General features: G+C 30.9%; 1 protein-coding gene across 3 annotated transcripts; it reads left to right on the top strand.

Annotated features, from left to right (window-relative positions):
* Positions 1-7,465: 7,465 nt before the first annotated feature.
* On the top strand, positions 7,466-10,788 carry LOC109795443 (S-type anion channel SLAH2). Of its 3 annotated transcripts, none has more exons than XM_020354948.3 (6): positions 7,466-7,696; positions 8,310-8,451; positions 8,616-9,035; positions 9,182-9,955; positions 10,085-10,116; positions 10,203-10,788. In XM_020354948.3, the coding sequence occupies exons 2-6, from the start codon at positions 8,317-8,319 to the stop codon at positions 10,540-10,542; spliced, it is 1,701 nt and encodes a 566-aa protein (XP_020210537.2). In that variant the 5' UTR covers positions 7,466-7,696; positions 8,310-8,316; the 3' UTR covers positions 10,543-10,788. The 3 variants fall into 3 exon arrangements, with proteins under 3 accessions (XP_020210537.2, XP_029126445.1, XP_029126442.1); XM_029270612.2 differs by lacking the exon at positions 7,466-7,696 and adding an exon at positions 7,713-7,751; XM_029270609.2 differs by lacking the exon at positions 7,466-7,696 and adding an exon at positions 7,722-7,838.
* Positions 10,789-13,523: the final 2,735 nt, after the last annotated feature.

Below are 13,523 nucleotides of genomic sequence, written 5' to 3'. Positions count from 1 at the left end.
GTTCAGTTGACTTATTATTTAGTTTTGAAGAGATTATAAAATTGTAATGGCCTAAGTGGTAATGGGATTCTGATTCTGATCCCAATACTCCTAACTTTATTCAATATTGGAAAGACATGTCCCTTCCTAATTCTTGACTCTCAGGGACGTTCCTTAGATTCAACGAAAAGACAAGTCCAATGTTTTCTTTTGTTATTCCACTTTCATTTTTGGAATGTACAAATAAATAAAATATCACATATGATATATGTAATAAAAATCAATGTTCTTGTATTAAAAAGATGAAAGTAAGATTAAACTAAAAATAAATACTATATATTAAGTATTTTCTTTTGTACAGAACAAAACAGCATCAGCACCGGATTCAATCACTAAGAATAATAAAAACAAAACTATGGCTTACGCATGCAAATTGGAAAAACAAAGCAAATCACAGATCACGCGCAATTCCCTTCCAAATAAAGAAAAAACATAAAATAAGATAAATGAATATAGTTATTGTTCATTTTTTGTGATGATAAAGCAGGGAAGGATTGCTTAAACTACTTTTAAGGCGTATGTAGATCTTATTTAAGAAATTTTTTTTATTATTTCTTTAGTGTTTTTACAATTTTAATATAATTTTTAAAAACCAAAAACATAGTAAAAGGAAATAATATTTTTATTCGATCCTTTATGTCCTCACTTAGAGGACAGATGCCAAAAGATAGTAATATTTAATTTTAACTTAATTTTCACCCTTCACCTTATTTTCATCAAATTTATAATTTATTTATTAGTTTAGATATTAATTAAATTTCATAATTTTTATATAATTCATGAAATAAAATTTTATGTTTTGAATAAAAAAATTCCAAATCACGTCTAAAATTCTAAAACAAAGACTGCTTGAAAAAAATTATATCAACTCAAATTTAAAAATTGTAGTTAAAATGATAAATGATTAAAACCGTTTTTAACAATAAGATGAACAACCATAAATACATTTTAATCATTAAAAAATAAGATTTAATATAACTAAAACATTTTTGTCCTTTACATAAAAATGAGTTTATTAATCATACACTAATAATGTAAAATAGCTTACATTGCGAACTATAATTAAATATCACTAATAATTTATTTATTTATAATAAAAGTTAACAAGTTATCAATATCATAAAATGGTAATTTGTTATTAGATAATAACATAAAATTATTTTGTATTATCATTACAATATCTATTTTTTGTGAAAAAAATGTTTATTTCTCTCTCTCTCTTTAATATTTTTGCTAACCAGGTTAAACATAAAAAGACATGAAATTACTTGGATGATCAATAACAGTTTGATAGTTGATAATTTAATAAATTTAACAACAATCAATAATTAATTATTAGAATAAATTTTAGTATACATAACATTTTAAAAAATCTCAAGAAAGTGAATTTGTCTCTAACTTAATCTTATGAAATAAATTTGTAAAATGATAGAAAACTTTCCTTTATATATTTTCTTTTTGTAAGATGATAAAAAAAAAACTCTCCCTTATATATTTTCTTTTGATCTAATATCTAGTTATCATATGATCTCCAACATTTTTCTCCATGTATCTCAAATAATGGAAAGAAACAATTTTAATTTGTTATACATTCTCCCTGAATCGTTCCTTCCATATTATGCTTTATTAAGTGTGTGTGCACTTAACAATTTGAGATAATTCACTTTCAAAAACAACTAACAATGACTTCACTCATCGAAGTCCAAACGCATTACCAAACACAGTAAATAAAGCATTAGGTATCACCTCTTCTACAGCTTGCTTGCATAAATTATTTCACAAGTATTACTATTATTTTGATCATTACAATTTTTCGATGACTCTGTCTTTTAGTAATTATTAATTCGCTTTTAATGATTTTGGCTTATTAATTAACTATGATCCATAGCTTTATATTTATATATGAAAAATAACAAAAGAAATCCAATGCCGGCCAATAAACGAAAGTGGAAAGAACTGCTACACACCACAAAAGCTCCTTTAACTTAGGGGAAAATCCAAATCCAAAGCACCATCTTCGATACACGGTCATGCACAATGAATTTGAAGGTTAAATAATATTCACTTTCGATTATTTAAATAAGGTTTTAACAAATTATAGATAAAAAAAAATGGTTAAAGAAAAAATCTAACTAATGATCAACTAGAATTTTAGACAAGATTAACTGTAAAAAAAAAATTGATAGGTATTGTTTTGAAGAAAAAAAAAATCCCGTCTGATTCCTAAATAGTTTGAAGTGTGCATTTGCCTTTTTATCTGATTCATTTTGTCAAACGATGATGAAAATTAAATTATTGTATCTTTGAAGTTTCAAGATCAAGTGCATTATGACATCAGTTAGAAGGGTCTTCACTCGGAATATATTTTTAATTAGTACAGAAAATATGGTACTTCCATCAATGTTTGATAAATAAATAAAAAATAGATGGATTAAATGAATTTATTTAATTTTAAAATTTGAAGACTGTAGTGCGTGTAAACCCGAGGGAGCTGAAGATAATAAATTAAATTTTTGGCTGAATGAAAATCATGCTACGTGGTTACTCTACCATATAACTTCTTTTCACATACCAATGGCAATGAGAATAATAAACGAATGGATTTGAATTAATATATAGTGAAAACTTCACACTCCATTAAACCAAAGATACCAATTACCAAACACCATCACAATCACAATCAAAATCACACATTCCATTAAACTAGAAATATCTTTCCCAGCCATGTTATTGGACTCCTACGCGCACCATTTTAAAACAACTTTTTTTCTACCCTAACTTTATTAGTGCCTAAAATTAGGTTTCTCGTCAAAAACCCATTTCACATTACTTATTTACTTATACCTTATTTATTTATTTAAACTTTATACTTTTTTCATGCTCTCTCTAATTCTACTGGTATTTACTTTTGATAATTAATTAAGACAATGTTTCAACATTCAATGCAATGTAATAAAATAATTAAAATAATTGTTTTTTTATTTAGATTTTCTTTGTGATAGAATAAAAAGAAGGTTAATTTTATTTCTTAAATCAAGAAAAAAGGAAAAGATAATAATTAAATGGGATGAAATGGAATTTCATTCGATTTCATAATAATCCAATGATTCCATATACTTTTATTTTAATGATTTAAATTAAATAATAGATTTTAACTTAATTTATTTATAATTATGATATTAGCCCGAATTATTTATTAATTTATTATTAAGGTCAATGTGGGGTTGAGATAAATACACAATAACTAATGTTTTATGTAACGATCCGTCATGGTTCGTATAGTGTAGGACACAACAACTACCTCAAAATCATATATTAAAATAAGTACAACATTGCAAATAATAATCTTGCATATGTAAATAAAAATACATACAACTAAGTTGTTAGCCAAACAACTATAACTATCTACACAAAAATTCGCCTCCAATAGATAGTCAACGAAACATCCAACTCCAAATGTTATTGTGTGGCCTCCACTGTGATACTCCAGCCCTATCCTTGCCTGCTCTCATACGCGTATGATCATCACAGTCCAAACCACATGAAAACATGCAAGGGTAAGGGTAAGTTAGGAAAAAGAAATATATATATATATATATATACACATACATATATATACACACACATGGGAATATCACATTATCATCTCATTTTTGTCAACACAACAACGAAGCATCACAATCAACATAATCCAACTCTAATTCGACACAACAACAATTTTTTTGCAACTCAACAACACAACATCATAGCATACAACACTACTTAACTTAGTCCAACTTTTAATCAACACAACAACACATTTCATCACAATTCAACATAGCATATGAACAACACAATCAACTCAACACATCATATGCTCAATACAGTAACTCTATGTGTCATCATGTATTTCAATTAGGAGTTACAACACATGATGAATAGTTTAAGCGACTTGATCTTACTGAATCGACAACACAAGGTGATCTTTTTGGGCTTGTTAGATCAATAGCAAATTGGAAAAAATCCGCAACATGGTGTTGAGATTTTCCGTTGAAATACTTTTGTTATAATTGTAAATCAGTTTAATTCTATCAACCGTCTCAAACACGGCAAGTATACCGGCCGTTCAAGTAGTAAAATTATCGTATCCACATGGATTAGAAGGTAACATAAGCATTTATTGATTATTCGTGACTAAAGAATAATTCCAAATTCATAGTTTGTCATGCAAGTTGAATCAAAAGTTATGACTATTGGAATGTAAGCTATAAAAATATTTGATTGTGAGTGGAAAATGATAGAAATGGTATAATAGTTTTTGTGATATTGTGGGGTCAGATTTCATCGAACGTTACACTAATGAATCCTTAATCTCTTGTTACATACATTGCTTAGTCAACCCATAAGTTTACTCAAACCTAATCCCTTAGAGCAAGAGCCTTGGTGCGGATATTGAATATCAATCCCTTGAGTACCCAATATCTACACCCGCATTACGGGCTAGGATTTAAGACTACTAATGGGCTAAGCTCCATTCCTAGATACATTTCCCACCAGGCATTTGTTTCAGAGCTAGTTTCAATGGTTATTTTCCAACACCCAATGGAACCTATATCATGCAAAGGAGAATCAATCCAAAGCAAGCATTAAGAATAGAAACAACACAACAATGAATGAACAACATATATATATATATATATATATATATATATATATATATCATTGAAAACGTAAGGATTACATTAGATTTCGTTGGTTACATCTAACCCCAAAAAAAATGGGTAGAACCACTCAAAACAATGAGGGTAAATACAAAATAGAGATGAAGGAAGAAATGAAGAACCGAAGGAAAGACCCACACACGAACGGTTCCAAGCTCCGGGAATCCCTTCCACAGCTCCTAAAACGCGCCCAATGTGTGAATGAGGAGGAGAGCCCCGAAAATGTCTTCAAATACGAGCTTGGGGAGTCAGATTAGGGTATACGCGCCTGGCGCATAAGTCTTCGTGCCCGGCGCAGGCCTTCCAGGAGGGTTAAGTACTCTCTGCCTTAGGGCACGCCCGGTGCAATTCCATTTACGCCCGACACGAATATGACTTCCAGAGGTGAGATACTCTGTTTCGCTCAAGCCCAGCGCGGGTCATCTTGCGCCCGGCGCAAAACCTCTTCCCTGCTCCTTAACTTCTTAAATTTCCAATCCTATGGGTCTTCAATCCTCAAGTCTCTAGCTCAATACCTGCACAAAAAATGAGGTGTATTAAGGTATTATTAGCTAAATTTGGGTTAGTTATATCTGCACACAAAATGAACCAAAAAGAGAACAATTATATTGCAATGGTTCAGAGGATGAGTGAAATTGTTCAATAAGTCTCATTCAAAAAGAAGTATAATTGAGACTTAACACATGGTAACTCGATTTTTTAGATGTCTCCACTTAAACAAGGAAGTATAGTACTAACATCAGGATAGAACAAATGGGTATAGGCTTACCACTATATTAGCTAGCTTAACTAAGTCTCCTATAGAATTAGTCCACCGACTATCCTCCAAATACTACAACCTTCCGATACTTGGTTAGGAACTAAGTTTTTGACTTTGTATTTTACTCGGTTGGTCACTTGTAATCAGTATAGCTTGATTTGCTCCCTTACTATGATCGATTCATACACGTGTGCTTCGACCTTACCCACATACGGTACCAACAAAGTCTTAGAGGAGAAACAACACAACACCCACTTCAAGGATCAACTTCCTAAGAAGAATTTTCAACAAATTGGGCTCTTAGAGCACCAGAATACTTTATCCACATAATGGAATAAGCGACTTTTGAAAAATCTCCTCTAGTTCTAAATGGTCAACACAACTCAATCAACGCAACAACTTATTATATTTTTAACACAATAACTCAATCAACTCACAACTTTAATCACTTCATAAAATATTCAACTACCTTACTAATTAAAAGTAGGACAAAATTTAGGTATTATAATTAAAAGAGTAAATTATTTTAATAAAATTATATCTAAAAAATAATAATACATTTATTGTTGTTGTCATAATCCGTATAGAAAGAAAGCTTAACATGCATTGATTGTCGAACGGTGGGAATAATAAATCTAAAATATATAAATGCTACATTAATAGCATTAAATATCAAATTGACGCGTAGGCGAACAAAATTTTACTATCGGTCTATAGCTTTATACGGAGTACTTATCTTTGAAAAATTGAAATTTTACGATGTTTTAAGACCACTAAAAAATTACTTCCTAAAAAATTTGATATTAAAAATATTAATTTTTTATATTTGATTTGTTATTTTAAAAAAATAATAATTTTAATAAATAATTTTATTATATATGGTGAACACAACAACTAAGAGTCTAAGATGCATCTGCATCTATTCTGTTGTAAATTGTAGCTAGCTAAGCTTAGCCACCACAAACTAAGACTAAGAAACACCTTTATTTTTCTAAATTGTAGCCAGCCACCTCTCTTATTTCTAGCCACAGTCAAACACGTATGCTTATCAACACTTTTCTACTCTTTCTTTCTTCTAACCTTCTCTCTAAATAATGATCATTAGTTATTGTTAACAATGCCGAGTTAATTCCTTTGGATCTCCGAATTTAATTATATTCATTGGACAATAAAAATGCAGGAGAAACAGTACTGATGGACGATCTACGGCGAATTGATAATAAAAGAGGAATATGAAGATTGGAGTTGCATGGCATTCTGTTCATTACACCACATGGCTTGGCACACAACTCAATGTCTCCATGCTGCCGCTAAGACAATCTCATCTTGTAACATGAACAAAAAAAATCAAACATCTTTCTCTTTCTGTTTTTCACATTTTATAACATTTATTACGGATAACAGATCTTTTCGAATATTTTTTTATTATAGGCAAAAAAAATTATTAAAAATTAAAATTTGTTACAATCTTACTTATATATATATATATATATATAATTTCTAATTAAAATAAAAAAAATGTTAAAATTGTGTTAAAAGAGTGCATTACGATAACACTCTAGTCTTTTAACATGCATATATGTACTTACAACTTCCATTATAAATCTTCTGTTCTCTATTCCTTGATTAAATATTTAGGCCACTTGGAGTTTGTGTTAAGAAATGACGAGGAAAATATTAGAATATTACTTGCTAATTAATAAGGGTCAGCATAAGTGGTAGCAACGATACCTGTTCATGAAAGAGTTTTTTGGTTGCATTTTGCTTTTTAATGGTAACGTCACCCAAATGTTAGGTGGTGGCTAGAAAATTGAGACATGCACTGACCTTGAACTGTGAGGCTTAATTATAATATATATTAAATCCCCTTAAACTTTTTTGGTCTATAGTTATATTACTGTATTCATGGACTCATGTATGGTTTCTGACACAATCTGACCAACCATAATTTGTGCCGTACTTGTCCTCTTGTGTGGCGTCAAAATAAGCAGCTGTTGTTATCACTAATAAAGTGCTGTTGATGTAATGGCTGCAATGCAAAGAGACCATATTGGATTCTATATATTTTCCTTCCTATGATCTCTTACGCATGCCTTCTCTACCTACACTCTTTCTTGTATTTTCTCTTTTGGATCTTGTGAAATTTCTAAGCTTAGCTAAGCCTGAAATTTCTGATAAATAGTATACCAACTTCAAGGTTCAGATCCTCTTTCATATATATTGTTTCTCTAAGCTTATTCTCTCTCTAATGGGTTAGGAGTTAAAACAATGTTTTGCATTCTTTTCAATTTGCTATCTTATGGTGAATTTCACCCAATAATAATAAGAAACTTGTTGAAGTGAGCATATTACTAGCATTGCTCATAAAACTTTTCCCTCTTGCATTACTGTAACACACATTTCTTAGAGAGGGGCGAGAGTGAACATCAGTCCCTCCATTTTTTATTTTTTATTTTTTAAATTATGCATGCAGATTCCAATGATCTAACGAGAAAATGACATAAATGATAGCTGATGGGTTAATAATTGGTCTGCCATTTGATCTCCTGGCTCACTAGTCTAATATGCTTTGCATTTGATTTCTGTATCCAAGCTTCCCATTGTTATCCTCTAAATTAGTAATAAGGAAAAGAGATTCAAAACATATAGATGCATGTTTAAGTTACTGTCTCTGTAATTCAAAATAGTTATTTGCATGTCTAATGTAACAAATTCCATAAGAAATAAAATGAATCATTCACATGTCAGTAAACTGAATAGTGTTTTTTTTTTTTTTTTTTTTTTTTTTTTTTAATTTTATACATTTTCAGGTCTAGCATGGGAAACAACCTTAACCGTGAAAGAGAAGGGCATGGCTTGCCTAAAGTTTCATCACTTGTTCAACATATATCATCAAATGAAGTAGCCAACTTTGACACTGTTGACGTGAAAAATCTCAGCTCATCTTTCAAAGTAAGCCTCTTTATCATAATAGTGAGTTTGCAAAATTGAAAATATTGGTCGAAAATAAACTTCCAGTGATTAGTTATCCCTTTGATGAAACTACATAAAACTATTATACAATAACAACCTCCGTTTTGGTGATTATAATTTATGATATCTGTTTCCCGTAACAGGAAAATGAAACAGTCTTAGCAGGAAGCCAAGGTGATGAACATGGGGCCATAAATCATCAAAATAAGCATTCGGTGTCTATAAACATGCCATTCTCTCGAGAAGAAGTTCAGCAAGATAACACCATAAGAGTTCTCTATAGTGCCGAAACTACAGGCTCCAAACCACCATTGCCATCACAATCAATGCCAAATGACAGTATCAATCTTACCAATCATGAAAGCACCGACAGCTTAAAGGATAAGAGGCTTGAGTTTTTCGAAACATGGTCCAGTAAACTTGAGGGACAATTGTCAATTCTACATGGAAGGGTACCAAAACAAAATGTAGAAGAGGATAACAGCTTAGACAAAACTAAAATGCCTTTAACTGTTGATTTGTTCTTCAAAGCATCGGAAGGTCCACAATTACTAACTCCTAAGGTATGTGATTACTTATTACCATCTACTAATTTAAGTGCAGTCTCATTCTTCTTGTGTAACAAATAATCCATATCCCAGAAGTCTTATGTTCAAATAAGTTAAACAATGTTTAATATATTTTGATTTGATTTGATTGACACCTTCAGAAATCTTCAGAAGAGAAGGTGCTACCTGAGGACAAGAAGTGGCCATTTCTTCTTCGGTTTCCCGTTTCATCTTTTGGTATTTGTCTTGGAGTTAGCAGCCAAGCAATTCTTTGGAAAACATTGGCCGAGTCACCTTCCACTGAATTTCTTCACATAAGCCTTAGAATAAATTTTACCCTATGGTTCATCTCTATTGCTCTTGTTGCCACTATTTTCACCATCTATCTCTTCAAAATAATTCTCTATTTTGAAGCAGTTCGTAGTGAGTACCATCATCCAGTTCGTGTTAACTTCTTCTTTGCCCCATGGATATCTCTCTTGTTCTTAGCTCTTGGAGTTCCACCATCACTTTCCAAAGACTTGCATCATGCAGTTTGGTATGCTCTAATGATTCCATTGTTCTGCCTTAAGCTCAAGATATATGGACAGTGGATGTTTGGGGGCCGAAGGATGCTCTCAAAGGTGGCAAATCCAACAAATTTCCTAGCAATTATTGGAAATTTTGTGGGGGCCTTGTTGGGAGCATCTATGGGCCTAAAAGAAGGGCCAATTTTCTTCTTTGCTATTGGGCTTGCTCACTACATGGTGCTATTTGTAACCCTCCACCAGATGCTTCCAACAAATAAAACCATCCCAAAAGACCTCCATCCAGTGTTCTTTCTTTTTGTGGCACCACCTAGTGTTGCTGCTACTGCATGGGCCAAGATTCAGGGTTCTTTCCATTATGAATCACGGATTTTCTATTTCGTAGCCATGTTCCTATATCTCTCGCTGGTAAGCTTTTGTCACCCTAGTATTTGAAAGACGCTTAACATATTAATATAGTTTATACAACCTTTTTTTCCTTGCACAATCAATAATTTTAGCATTCAAGTTGCTTATTAGTTTCATATGCTTTTGCAGGCTGTCCGGGTCAATCTCTTCAGAGGATTCAAGTATGCTACACTACACTTCTATATCTATAACATTTAATATTCCATTATGTTGATTTTTCTGACAAATATCATATGCTATTCTGCAGATTCTCACTTTCATGGTGGGCCTACACCTTTCCAATGACTGCTGCAGCAATTGCAACCATAGGCTACTCTAATCAAGTGACAAATGTTGTAACTCAAACTTTGAGTGTAATATTGAGTCTCATTTCTACATTCACAGTAACATCAGTGCTTGTCTCGACAATATTGCATGCCTTTGTCCTCCGAGACCTCTTTCCCAATGACCTTGCCATTGCCACTAGTGAGGGAAAGCAAAAACCACATAGGAAATGCTTCCCATTAGGATTTGGGAGCCATGGTCATGCCAAAAAGACTGAAAATAACTTGAAGTCTGTGGACTCGGATAGAAAGGATTTTGTTTAGAAGCTTATCCCACAACAGTAGACTCAAATAATTCATCATGTATCTGAATACTTAGAAGTCTCAAATGAGTAAGAAAATAATGAGGCAACCAACATCTTAATGACCTTAAGTGGTTAGACATGTGAGGGACATGAGTGAAAGTTTTAGATTTTTCTTGAGTAAACCCATTCTAATCCCTGACATTGTAAATGCTGATTATTTTAGCTCCTAATGTTAATAAATTTTGAACATAATTTAGTTCTTGCATATGAAGTGATTTCTCAATTTGGTTTATGTAAGTAAAAATTTAATAAATAAGTTCTTATACTTGTAACTAAAAACATTACGCTATTACGAATTTAGTTCTTATATGTATTAATCTCTTACACATTCTTAATTTGATTGTTGGAATGTATCGCATTTTTAATTTGATCTTTATATGAAAATTAAAATATGAAGGTTTATGTCAAATGAACAGAACAGAATCAGATTTATAGCAATGTCCTTTGCATATACGCTAGGGAAACATGCAAACCCATTGTGGTGTCCTAAGTCAAAAGTAATAATGCTACCAAAAGGAATATGATCGAAGAAAAGAGGAGTTTTTTCACACACTCTTCAAAATTAACATTTTAGGATTGCCTCATTTGATCTGACTCGAAGTCAGTAAATATGCATGTTTTCACAAATTTCTAGCTAGAAACCTTATGGTAATCGGTTTTACTGCGTTAGAGAAAATTTGTTCCGTTTATTCTCTTTTTGGAATTGGTGTTATGTTCATGCCTATGGAAATGCAGAAATATTTTAAAAAATTAACAAATAATCGGCTGCCAAAATGACAACAAATCAACACTAGTAAAATTGGATATCAGCTCTATTTACTTTAATTTATACAAGTAAATCTAGAAAAATGTCTCACTTGATAAAAAAGAACGTAAAGAATTTGAGCCAAATTTCATGTAAATCTCTATGTCAGTTAAAAATTCACATTCAAATCATCAAGTAGTCTTCCAATATAATATCTAATTAACCTGTATACCATTGTCTTCACAAATTCCAATATTGAACTAATCTCAAGTTGCTCATCCAACAGAAGTATTAATTTGGAGTATGAACCTTCAAATCATGTGTAATAACGTACTGTTCCTAGCTTGTCCTTTAGGAGATTCCTCTCCCAAGAGTTTGTCAGATGCCACTGACATTAAAACGAAGTTTTATATGTCAACAACTTATAGCGTGTTTGCATACACGTTTTCAACGTGGTTTTCCACGTTTAACGTGGAAGCTATTAGTAATAGCTTCCACGTTGAAAACGTGTATACAAACACGCTCTTAATGTTCATAAGCCACCTTACTCTTATCTAGGATTCACTCTAATACTAGGACCAAGGTGCAAATTAACTGATTATAAGATTTGTCATGAAATATAAAAGTTAAATTGATGTACCCAAAATTAATTTTTATGTCAGTGTTAATTGTTTATTTTGAAATATTATATAAATCATGTTCATGAACTAAAAAAATAATTTTTTTAATGAATTAAAAAAATGGCACTAATATTTTAGCCTATACAATACAAAAGGACATTTATTTATTTTATATAATTAAAGTTTAGAATAAATAAATATTTTTGAATTTTTAAAGTATGTTATAATTAAAATTCATAATAAATAACAACCTTTTTTAGTTTTTACTTTTGATCAAAAAGTTTTGTTCTTAAATAATACATTTTAAAAATTACTCACTCTAATTAAAAAAAAAAAAAAAAACTACCCACTCATAAATCTATATGGTTACCTATTTTCAAATCTTTTTTTTTTTACAACTATTTTAATACATTAAAATTATAAATATAGAGAAATACAAAATGTCTTCTTTCCCTACTAGTTAATATAATGTTTGCAGTTTATAACAAAAAAATATAATACTCACGTTTAAAATAGAAAAGGTGAATTTCCTAAAAGTTAAACCATAACTCAGCGTTTATAAGAGTTAAAATTTAATCTTTAATCATTTGAATTAAGCAGTAGGACCAACTCAAGTTGTTAGTTATTATTAATATGGGTTATATTATTACAATAGGTTCATAATATAAATATAATATTTATATTGATAATTCAATTTCTATTACATAAAGGTTATGCGTAGAGTGTAATAAATCCAACAGCACTAAATTGCTAATATTTTTTATTTTAGTAGTGGTGAGCTCCTTTGACTTCATAACGAACTATAGGAAGTCAGGTAAGTGATTCATGGGCCGAGCCTATTAGAGTGGTAAATGATCACTATTTAGATCCAATAATATCCACAAATCCAACTCCATAACCCAACAGGCTCCACCATTATATACTTTATTTTGGATGTTTTTGTGTGTGTTTGTTTTAGATTATTTAATTTTTATAGAACTGATTTTTGTTGAAATTGATCGGTACGAAGAATAAATTAATTTGTGTTTGAAAACTCTAATCTCAAAGACAGATTATAATAAATTAGCTAAGCTTCTTATTAATTTGTTCCTGATGGGTTGATAAAGAACTTATTAGTTGTTCAGGTAACCAATTACTTTTTAATATTAACCAAATTCAGATTAAATTATTTATATTTTTTCCAGTTCTTAAGAGACAGCTGTGATCGATCGTTGTCATGCTTGGCTATTTCAAATATTGAATGTTCCTGTCAACATGCTGGCATTAAGCAAGAAAAGAAAAGGAACATCTAAACCATTCTGGATATCATCATGTTTTGTTTCACAAGTGGTGCAAACTGTTATTGATACTACCTTCCATGGTTTCCTATTATTTTACCGATCAAGACCTAATTAGTTATGTGACCTTCCCACTACACAGCAAATAATTCCAGTTGCAGCCAATTGCAAATGCTAAATGATATATAAATATCTTAGAAAAGGGTGCAATAGCTTAAATGATTCCATTCCTTTCATGCACATTTTTTTAAATTAATACAAAAAGTGCCACGAAAACCTTCCATTACAAGAAAGGCAA

The sequence above is a fragment of the Cajanus cajan genome, chromosome 7, assembly GCF_000230855.2.
Source record: "Cajanus cajan strain Asha chromosome 7, NIPB_CcT2T_4, whole genome shotgun sequence".
In the NCBI taxonomy this organism is placed as follows: Eukaryota; Viridiplantae; Streptophyta; class Magnoliopsida; order Fabales; family Fabaceae; genus Cajanus; species Cajanus cajan.
This window is presented reverse-complemented; position numbering and strand designations above follow the sequence as displayed.

Coding starts and splice junctions, on each gene's coding strand:
- LOC109795443 (XM_029270609.2), top strand. CDS start 7,768: ATGTTTTGCATTCTTTTCAATTTGCTATCTTATGGTGAATTTCACCCA. Junction 8,452..8,615: donor ATCTCAGCTCATCTTTCAAA/GTAAGCCTCTTT, acceptor TTCCCGTAACAG/GAAAATGAAACAGTCTTAGC. Junction 9,036..9,181: donor CACAATTACTAACTCCTAAG/GTATGTGATTAC, acceptor TGACACCTTCAG/AAATCTTCAGAAGAGAAGGT.